This window comes from Lycium barbarum, chromosome 11, assembly GCF_019175385.1.
Source record: "Lycium barbarum isolate Lr01 chromosome 11, ASM1917538v2, whole genome shotgun sequence".
In the NCBI taxonomy this organism is placed as follows: Eukaryota; Viridiplantae; Streptophyta; class Magnoliopsida; order Solanales; family Solanaceae; genus Lycium; species Lycium barbarum.
In genome coordinates this window covers 106,600,956-106,611,477 of record NC_083347.1, presented here as the reverse complement: position 1 = coordinate 106,611,477, position 10,522 = coordinate 106,600,956, and the positions used below count along the sequence as shown (strand labels likewise).

Here is a 10,522-nt window from a genome sequence, read left to right as displayed (position 1 = left end):
AGAGAAGCCATAATTGTGGTAAGGACGTGAGTTTCATATGCAATCACAATAAGATTTGGAGAAACAAGGTTTAGGGTTGGAGAGTAAAAATGCATGGCAGAGGAAAAGAACATGTGCTTATATAGAGGAGAGTCCAATGGGTTTTGTAGTAGATTGAGGACTCTGACAAAGGACAGCTTCCCAAGAAAGATTTGGTGGCTAAATAATGATGACCTAGCATCGAGCAGAATGAAGTGTTGACTAGAAGGTCTTGTCCTAGGTAGATGGGTGCAGCTACTCAGCTTTATTTGGGTCTATTTCCCGCAGTCAAAATTTTACCTCGAGAAATAGGGGGACTACCTGTATACGGGTAAAATCGAGGATACGGGTATACTCAGTTTCCCGACGTGAATGTTATGTTCATCATGCTCGGCCAGGATAAGATCGATATATCTCGATCAGGCATCAAGCACGATCCGGAATGAGACATTAAGGCAGGATGAGGAGGCGGTTAACCACCATGAGGAGAAGATTGGAATATCCTCCTTCAGCCGAATATTTCGGCACTAATCCCGGCAACAGCTGTCAACAGATTCCTTTCCTTACTTAGAATTGTACTAGGGTTAGGACTCCTCTACTATATAAAGAGGAGGCCCCCATTCATTTTGGGCGGTTCTTTTATTTTCTCACTCAACATATACAGGAAAAATCATGTACTAAGCAAGGCAATACAATTACCTGAGTTTATTCATCCTTTATAAAATTCTCTTTGGTACTCATTGTTCAGATATCCGATCATAGGAATTCGACCTCGGTTCCTAGTACCCGAGGCTAGTCGTATACATTTTGATCAGATCTATATATTTCATTTTACTTATTCGCTTATCGTGTAGTCTAATCTCGTATTGAATTAAACCATATATCCTTAGCACCGCATACAAATTCAATTATTTTCCATTTTAAGGCTAAACAAATACAAGTGATACAAGCTAATAACAATTGAACAGTAGCTACAAATGGCAACTAGGCACGCGAAAGTCACGTATGATAAGTAATCTCGAAACTGTAGTGCTTCTTAAAAATTCTACTAGTTAAAATCCTAAAAATAGTGTGAAGTTGGACCATTTGTAAAAAGCGAAAAGAATACAGTATATTGAAATATCATTTTGTTGATAATGGATGAATTGTATAGAGTTGATTTTGTTGAAGGTACAAATGAGTAGCCATCAAAAAGGTTAAAACTGTATGATGATTTTGACGGGCTCATGAACGTATTTTTTTGATTTCGGTTAATAGAAAATCTTAGAAATTCTGCATCTACTCTGACTTGTTCATCTTGAATTCAAGACTCTGTACACCACCAAACAACTTCGGTCACCACCTCCATCTCCACCATCGGCAACCACCGGAAAACCCCCATAAAAAACGGCAACCAAACACCACTGTCTCACAACCCATCACCATTGAGTTGGGTTTTCAGTTTCGTGTTCGTAAACCGAGGTTCTCCGACAAGTTTTCGGTTGCGGTTTGAGGAGCTGTGGGTGGGGGAGCTCAGGCCCGACAAAAATCAAGCGAGACTCTCACATTAAGGTCTTGAAAAAGAAGTCTGTTCTTGAAGTTGAAAATTCAAAGCAAAATGAATTACTAAAAATTCAAACTGTCCGGAAAAGCAGACTGAAGATCTGAAGGTACACCTGCCTTCTTTCTTTTAGATTATTTTCAAATTTGTCAGATCTGACTCTTTTTCTGTTTAGTTGTGCAATTCTTTAGCTACTTCTCTTGTGCAATCATTTTTTATTTTTAGATTTGCTCAAGATCTTAATCAATTTTACCCTTAAAGATTGGTACTTTGCATCACTTTCCATCTTCAATTGTGGAATAAGTGATGGCCGGTGGCCAGTCCACAATGGAGGCTGGCCAACCCTCACTAACTACGACTATTCCAAAAACCAATCCTAATCCATTACAATATTCAGATCTGTTCAAACCAAAAACCTTGAATGATGCAGTACATAGTCAGATCCAATCACTGCCCCAAATTCCAATGAAACCAGTAACTTTTCTACATGGGGTGCCATACATTAAATACACTGAAGTAGAAGTTGATCAGATGAATATCATTGAAAATCTTCAGTATGCTGTAACAGGAAAGTTCTCATATGGCCAGCTAGATATTGAACAACTTCGTTTCATAATCCCTACACAATGTGGAATAAAAGGTGAGTGTAGAACAGGTTTTCTAAGAAACCGCCATGTGCTTATCAGATTAAGTCTTTTTGAAGACTTTGTGAATTTCACATCAAAGCCTGTATACTACATTCAAGATAGAGAGGGATACTCGTACCAAATGAGAACACTAATTTATGATTCGAATTTCAAGGTTGATGAAGAAACATCAAAGACAATGGCATGGATTTCCTTCCCAAAGCTATTACCTACATACTTTGTGAAGGAAACTCTTTTTTCAATTGCATCTGCAGTGGGTATTCCTATACAATTGGATATGGCTACGATCAACAAGACTAGACCTAGTTGTGCTAGGGTCAAGGTTTTAGTAGATTTGTTAGCGGATTTACCCAAAACAGTGAGGATGGATATTGAAAATGAAAAAAACAGGAGCAATAAGGACTGTTAATGTTCAGATTCATTATGATTACCTTCCTAAGTATTGCAAGGAATGTAAATTACAGGGACATGATGAATATGATTGTAGAATTATAAATCCAGAGCTTGTTCAGTATGACAATGAAAGGGAGGAAATGCCAAAGGAGAATGGCAAGACAAAACCTCATAAAAGCTCTGATGAAGTGCACAATAGTAAGGAAAGCAATAAAGATCTCCAAGAGGATAAAGAAACTGAAGCAAAAAAGGCCAAGAGATTACAAGCAGAGGAACAACATAATAAAAAACAGGCTAATGACAAAGGCAAACAAAAGCAAGAGGATAGAAACCAACAAGGATATGAAGAGAAAAAGAATTATGGAAAATACAATTATAGAGGATACAATAATTTGTACAATTATTCTGCTAGAGTGTTGGCAGGTGGAAGAGTGCTAGGAAATTCGGGAAATTGGAATCCCATCAAAGACAACAGAAACTTCAATGCTGAGAAGGGAAGTGCAAATCATAGCAAACAGAAAGAGACAACAGTCACTGCTACATGCAACAAATTTAACACTTTGGTGGACTTGGAGGAGGAACAAGAAAATCAAAATGAAACATAAGAAGGAAGCACACATAGTAGCAATCCTCTTAAAGAGACGGCTAGGCCATGGGTGGATGCTGCCTTTGGGAAACAAACAGAAAATAACAAAGATATGAAGGAGCACGAAAAGATAGATAGCAGACAAGAGCAAGATAATAAGAAGGAGAAAGGGGTAGGGGATAATCAGTCAAAGGAAATAGCCATACAAGATTCAGAAAGAACAATTACAGATATCATGGAAAATGATAACAAAAAATAAGATGATAACAAACAGATTACTGAAGGCCAAAACGTACTTCAACCCATAGAAGTACATGACAGTGTTAATTCAAGCTCATATCAGCAAGTGGAATCAGCTAGACAACAAGTGGATCAAATGAAGGACTTACCGGAAGAGCCTCCTGATACAAACAATATGGGTGAAGGAGATACAACATCATCTGCAAATAAGAAACAAAATAATGAAGTCAGGACACAAAATAATGAAAGGGAAACACAAGCAAGGGATCAGAGAGATCAAAACAACAAAGATACAGACATAGAAAAGCAGGCAATTTCAGGAAATCATAAGTATCAACTGGTAGCCAAAGATCATGAAAACACAGCACAAGAAGAAGTGAATCAGAATAAAATAGATATTGGAGAGGAGGAAGCAGGTGAAACCATTAGTTCTGATTTAATGGAGGGCAACAATAAAGGAGATATTTCCCCTAAACACTTGACAAAAACTAAAAAGGGTCACAAGGCAAGAGATAAAAGTGTTCCTCCCAAGACAATGGGAGGAGTACAAACAAGGATGGCATGTTCTAAAGGAATTTCTCAATGAATAGCTCATTAATATGGAATATAAGGTCTGTAAACACTCAACAGGCCTTTGAGAGGGTAGTACTATTGCATAGACAGAAACATTTTAATTATGTTGCCTTACTAGAGCCTTTCCAGCATGTTAGACATATTGACATGTACAAATTGTGGTTAAATATGGGGACATCATGGCATAATGTGAATGGGAAGATTTGGATTTTTGTGGATGCAGAAATTCAAGTAGAAATAATAAGAGATACAGAACAACTGTTATCCTGTAGATTCACTCATTTGGGTGATGGGCAAGAGTTGGTGCTTACAGTTGTTTATGCAAGTACTGATTGAAGTGGGAGAATAACTCTATGGGAGGATCTATATGACATGTCTTCACACATCACCATCCCATGGCTTGTGGGTGGGGATTTTAATGTCATTACAGATGACATTGAAAAATTTGGGGGTCTTCCTGTACAGTTTGCAGAAACAGAGGATTTTAGACAATGTATAGACATTTGCCAACTGATGGATCTTGGTTTTACTGGAAGTATGTTCACATGGTGGAATGGGAGATCTGATGAGGCTTGTATATTTAAAAGACTGGACAGATGTTTGGGAAATCAGGCTCTGCAGAATTGTTTTCCTAATTTGGAGGTAGAGCATCTCATTAAACAAGGTTCTGACCACTCCCCTTTGCTGGTAAATATGAGAGCAGATAGTAGACCAATTAGGAAATCTTTCAGGTTTCTTAATTTTTGGGTGGAGCATGAATCTTTTCTAGATGTAATCAAAGAAAATTAGGTGGAATCTTATGGCTCAGACCCCTTCTTTAACTTTCATAATAAGTTAAAAAAGGTGGGAAGGGCTCTCTCTAAGTGGAGTAGGGACACTTATGGTGATATCTTCAAGCAAATTGCAACTCTGGAGGAAGTGATGCAGGTGCATGAGCAGGAATTTGAACAGAATCCTACAAGGCTTAACAGGGAAAGGCTACAAAGGGTACAAGCTAATCTGATCAGGTTTTATGCTATTGAAGAAAAATTTTGGAGACAAAAAGCAGGGATGCAGTGGTTTCAAGATGGAGATAGGAACAAAAAATTCTTTCATGCTCATGTCAATGGAAAGAGAAGAAAGCTACAGTTACAGAGAATTCAAGATCATACAGGTACATGGCATGACACTGAAGAGGAGATTGCGGAGGAAGCAATCAGATTTTTCTCAGACCAATTCAAAGAGGAAAATATCCCTACAGATTCTCTATGCTTGATAAGATTCCTAAAATGGTTACAGAAGAACAAAATCAACAACTCTATGAAATGCCAGATGAAGCAGAGGTGAAAAGAGCAGTTTTTGGTTTAAATGGAGACAGTGCAGGGGGTCCTGATGGTTTCACAGGGAGATTTTTCCAAGCTTGTTGGGAAATTATTGCAAAGGACTTGGTGACCATGGTGAGATCATTCTTCTGTGGGCATGAACTCCCAAGGTATGTAACTTGTACCAATTTGGTTTTGATACCAAAGAAGAAAGAAATTAATACATTTTCTAATATGAGGTCAATCAGCTTGAGTAACATCACTAGCAAAGTTATCTCAACAATCATTCATGAAAGACTGATATATCTACTGCCTGAAATCATTTCACCTCAGCAATCAGGATTTGTTAAAGGCAGGAGTATTGTAGAAAACATTCTGTTGGCTCAGGAAATTGTACATGATATTAGGATTAGAAAAAAGCCTGCAAATATTGTCATTAAGCTTGACATGGAAAAGGCTTATGACAGGGTATCATGGTTATTTCTAACTAAAGTCCTGAGGAGAATGGGGTTCGGTGAATTTACTATTGATCTGATGTTTAGAGTTATCTCAAATAATTGGTATTCCATTTTGATTAATGGGCAACCTCATGGATTTTTCAAATCATCTAGAGGAGTAAAGCAAGGAGATCCACTGTCCCCTACTTTATTCATTTTGGCTGCAGAATGTTTGTCTAGGGCTCTCAATGCACTGCATACTGAGGATGAGTACAAGGAATATGGGATGCCAAAATGGAGTCCATATGTCAATCATTTGGCATATGCAGATGATACTATCATTTTCACCTCTGCTAATGAACAGTCTATGAGATTAGTGATGAAGACTTTGAGTAATTATGAGAAGGCGAGTGGTCAGAAGATCAACAAGCAGAAAAGTGTTGTTTATATGCATCATTTGACATCTCATAACATTAAGGAGCTGGTATTTTCTGTCACTCAGATTCCTAAAAAAGATTTTCCATTCACATATTTGGGTGTACCAATTTACTATGGGAGAAGAAGGAACATTCACTACAAGGAGATAATAGAAAAGATTCAGAATAGACTGAGCTCATGGACTGGTAAGCTGCTATCTATTGAAGGAAGGACAAAACTGATTAAACATGTTTTACAGAGCATGCCTATACACCTACTATCCGCTTGTGACCCTCCTAGTGCTATACTCGCTCAGATTCATAGATTGTTTGGTAAGTTCTTTTGGAGCAACTCTGTGGGAAATTCAAGTAATCACTGGGCAACTTGGACAACCTTATGTCACCCACAAGAAGAAGGTGGCATGGGATTCAGAAGCCTACAAGATATATCTAAAGCCCTCTTTGCTAAACTGTGGTGGAACATGAGAACCAAACAATCCTTATGGAGAACTTTCATTAGTAATAAGTACTTAAAGAAGTTTCATGCTGTGATAGCCCCTAGCGGATCAAGTACTTATGTGTGGAAGAAGATGATTAAATACCGAGATGAGATGGAACATGAGATATGGTGGAAGCTTCAACAAGGTAATTCTTATTTTTGGTTTGATAATTGGACAGGACTGGGAGCCCTATACTATATTACTCCACCAGATTTTGAGTGTGATCCCACAATCATCCTTGTAAAAGAAACTGCAGAAGTGGGGCAATGGGATGAACAATTTCTAAGAAGAATCCTTCCTGAGGATCTAGCAGACCATATTGTGCAGCACATTAATCCACCAAATGAAAATGGCCAAACAGATAAGGCTTTCTGGAAATTAGATTCGAGGGGGAAATTCACAGTTGGGTCTGCATTTCAATTGCTCAGACAAAGAAAAGACCCCAGTAATTTGTATAAGCAGATGTGGATTAAAGGACTACCAATAAAGATATCTTTTTTTATTTGGAGATTTTGGAAGTTCAAGCTACCACTGGATGATAAGTTGAAGAAATGGGGACACCAATTCCCTTCCAGATGCTACTGTTGTCAACATCCAGAAGTGGAAGATACCTCCCATGTCGTTTTACACTCACCAACAGCTCAAGCCATCTGGAAGTATTTTTGTGGACCAGTGGGAATAAATATTGAGAATCTGCAAGTTACCCAAATAATTAACAGATGGTGGGATATGCCTAGTAGACTACATGTCAAATGCATCAACCAAGCTGTCCCTGCTATTATTATTTGGGAACTCTGGAAGAGGAGAAACACTATGAGACATGAAGGGAAGGTGTCAATCACAAAACTCATTTACCAGGTGATGCATACTTTGATTCAATTCATGAAGGTGAGAAGGAGAAATTTTAGGTATGCACCATATAATTGGAGTGTGATTGTTGAGGCATTACAGAGATATTCTCCAAAGATTAGAGTAACACCAGTGACTTGGAGAACTCTAGATATTGGATGGATAAAAGTCAATACTGATGGAGCCTCAAGAGGAAACCCGGGTAGGAGTTCATGGGCCTTTTGTGTAAGGGATGAAAGGGGAGATGTGATACAAGCACAGGCCAGAGAAATAGAGGATCTTCAAAGCACTAACACTGAGGCAGAGGCCCTAGCCATTTTACAGGCTCTCAGGTATTTAAAAGACAGTCAATGGGATCAAATAAGGATAGAGACATATTCACTTTTGTTGAAGAACTCTATTCAAAGGACATGGGAAATTCCCTGGCAAATCATTACTATGGTGGAAGAAATTTGGAGAATAAGTGAGGAAAAAATGGTGGTGATAGAGCATATTTATAGGGAAGGAAACAAATTAGCAGATCACTTGGCTAATTTAGCTTTGGACACAGGGGACATACAATTCAATTCCTTTCATGACATGGAGAGCCACTGTAAAAGAATTGTGAACAGTGACAAATTACAGCTGCCCTATCTAAGAATTAGATCATGTTAAGGAGACTGAAGATAGGGGGAAGGTGGGAGAAAAAGAGGTCCTCACACTCAAATCCTTTGGGAGGAGAATGTGAAGGATTTGTTTTACACTAACTGTTTGCTAATGGTTGCAAGTACACAAACTAACATAAATGGAGAATTTTTAATTCAACAGGTACCACAGAACAACCACATCGAAGGAATACCAACAAGCAGCGAAACACAGTGTAATCAGGATGTTGAGAAGTTTTACCAGCATAAATTGCAACTGGTTGGAGGCACTTTTGACAAATGACATGAAGTGGAATTACTGGTCTTAATGATTGAGCACATGGAACACAACAGACCTCTTGAGTATACATGGGCATACAGTTTCTATTTAGTGGTTGTTTCTTAGTTGGTGGTATTAGCACCCCGGGATGCTCATCCTACTGAGAACTGATCGCTAGTTAGAAAATGTACTGCCTTGGTGCATATAGAGGGCCAAATATAGAGCATGTGAGATATAGAAACAGAAGTTCTTTATGGAGCAATTATTTCAAATTTCATTATATTAGTAATTTTTTAACAATTTGTAATATCAAATTAAGACAAGTTATAAGTCTTAATTTGATCATTAGTTTAAATTTTGTATTTTTGCATTAGCTTTTTGAGCTACAGTTGTACAGACTTCTGTATTTTTTGATAAAATTTATAAAATTAGCCCTAGGCCAAAAGCCTAGTGGACTTTAATTAAAAAAAAAAATATATGCCAAGTTGCTGATCAAGAGTAAAATCAGTGTTATTATTATCATTATATTATATTAGTATAAAGTCATTTGATACTCCTATTGATTTCATAATAATGTCATTTAAGTTGTTAGTATCTGTTAGTTAAAATACATCAATCAGAGCGTATTGATGACGAACATCGCATTTCCTCCCGATTAATAATCTAATTATGGATCATTATAAATGTAATATGACACATCCATGAATATTTTTTCAAGATATATAACCTTTATTATTAGGACCGTATTTTTTAATGTATTGTGTTTATTTAGTTCGTTACCAAAAAATGCAAATCTACCATAGTTAAGAACTTGCCAACACTAATGAAACAATTAATGTGATTATATACCTTGTATTTAAATTGAGAATATCAAGTCCTCACATTATATATACTCAAATGATTTATCTCTAGCAAACACAAGCTCCTAATTAAGTTGCAAAGCTGAAGTTCAAAGCAATCACGAATGGCCAAGATATCAATCAATTTGGCTTTCTTATGCATCATTTTGCTGGTTTCATTTGGTAATTTAGTTCTCATGTATCTTTTATCTCTCCATATTTATAAATTAAGTAGCGTTTGTTTATTGTTTTGGCTAATGTAACATTTTGTTTATTGTAAACTGAATTCTATATGTTCACCATACTCAAAGGTGATGGGAGAATCTCAGGAGCGGCTCAATAAGATCGGGAGCCTAAAGCCAGCTTTAACGGAAGGCCTTATTTCTCTGCTCAATATTTTTCAAACCTATAAGTCTATTGTAGGTAAAAATTAGGCCTCATCCTCCCTTAACTAGAGGCTTTGGGTTCGAGCCACGTAACAAAAAAAATCTTGCTCGGGAGTGCTTCCCTCTTTAACCAGCCTTGTGTGTCTCGAAATCGAATTAATTGGAAAATTCAATACATGTATCAAACACCGGATGAAAAAAAATGGTCCCCCCAAAATTCTGGGGCCTAAAGCCCCCGCTTTAGTTGCTTGGCCCTCTGGGAGATTCAAGTGGCTCAACATCAATTTACTACTATATATAAGGGAGAATCCCATTTTTGTAGTCCTCACATGATTTTATTATGTCTCTTTTTACCCCTAATTTAAGTTTTATAACTTGTAAATGTTCACACATTTTTGTAAATTTAAGTACTTTAAGGGCATTTTTCATACCCCTAAAATGATGATGTCATGGACAAGATTATAGTGGTCCCCACACTCATACTCGCACAGGGTAAGCAAGCCTTAGCGCTGGTACAATATAACAGAGATGAGCAACAGATTTGACATTCACAGAAGGCATATAGAGTTATTCATATGAAGCCCCCAACAAGGAAAAGTGTCCTAGGCACAGCCAAAGCAAGTTTTCACACAACCTTTATATGTCCTATTTTAAGCCTGGATGATTCTCACACATGATGCAGGAAATGTACAAGAGAACAAGGTCTGTAACTCTAGTAGACATGATATGGACAAACTTAAGCAGGTGAATCAAAGTCCTCTAATTGAAACAATCATTTGCCAATAAGCAGCACACAAAGTAAGCAACTGATCTCTAATTACTATGACATCAACAGACACGGAGCACAGGCAGATCTGATTATGCCAAGGAAATATAGGAAGGGTCATGGCTTTG

General features: G+C 37.5%; 1 protein-coding gene across 1 annotated transcript; it reads left to right on the top strand.

The window, feature by feature from the left end:
- Positions 1-4,165: 4,165 nt before the first annotated feature.
- On the top strand, positions 4,166-10,505 carry LOC132620077 (uncharacterized). The gene is made up of 12 exons (XM_060334794.1): positions 4,166-4,322; positions 4,428-4,684; positions 4,841-5,150; positions 5,276-5,433; positions 5,632-5,766; positions 6,238-6,796; positions 6,863-7,350; positions 7,603-7,832; positions 9,435-9,441; positions 9,554-9,665; positions 10,311-10,372; positions 10,464-10,505. The coding sequence occupies exons 1-12, from the start codon at positions 4,166-4,168 to the stop codon at positions 10,503-10,505; spliced, it is 2,517 nt and encodes an 838-aa protein (XP_060190777.1).
- The last annotated feature ends 17 nt before the right edge of the window (positions 10,506-10,522 follow it).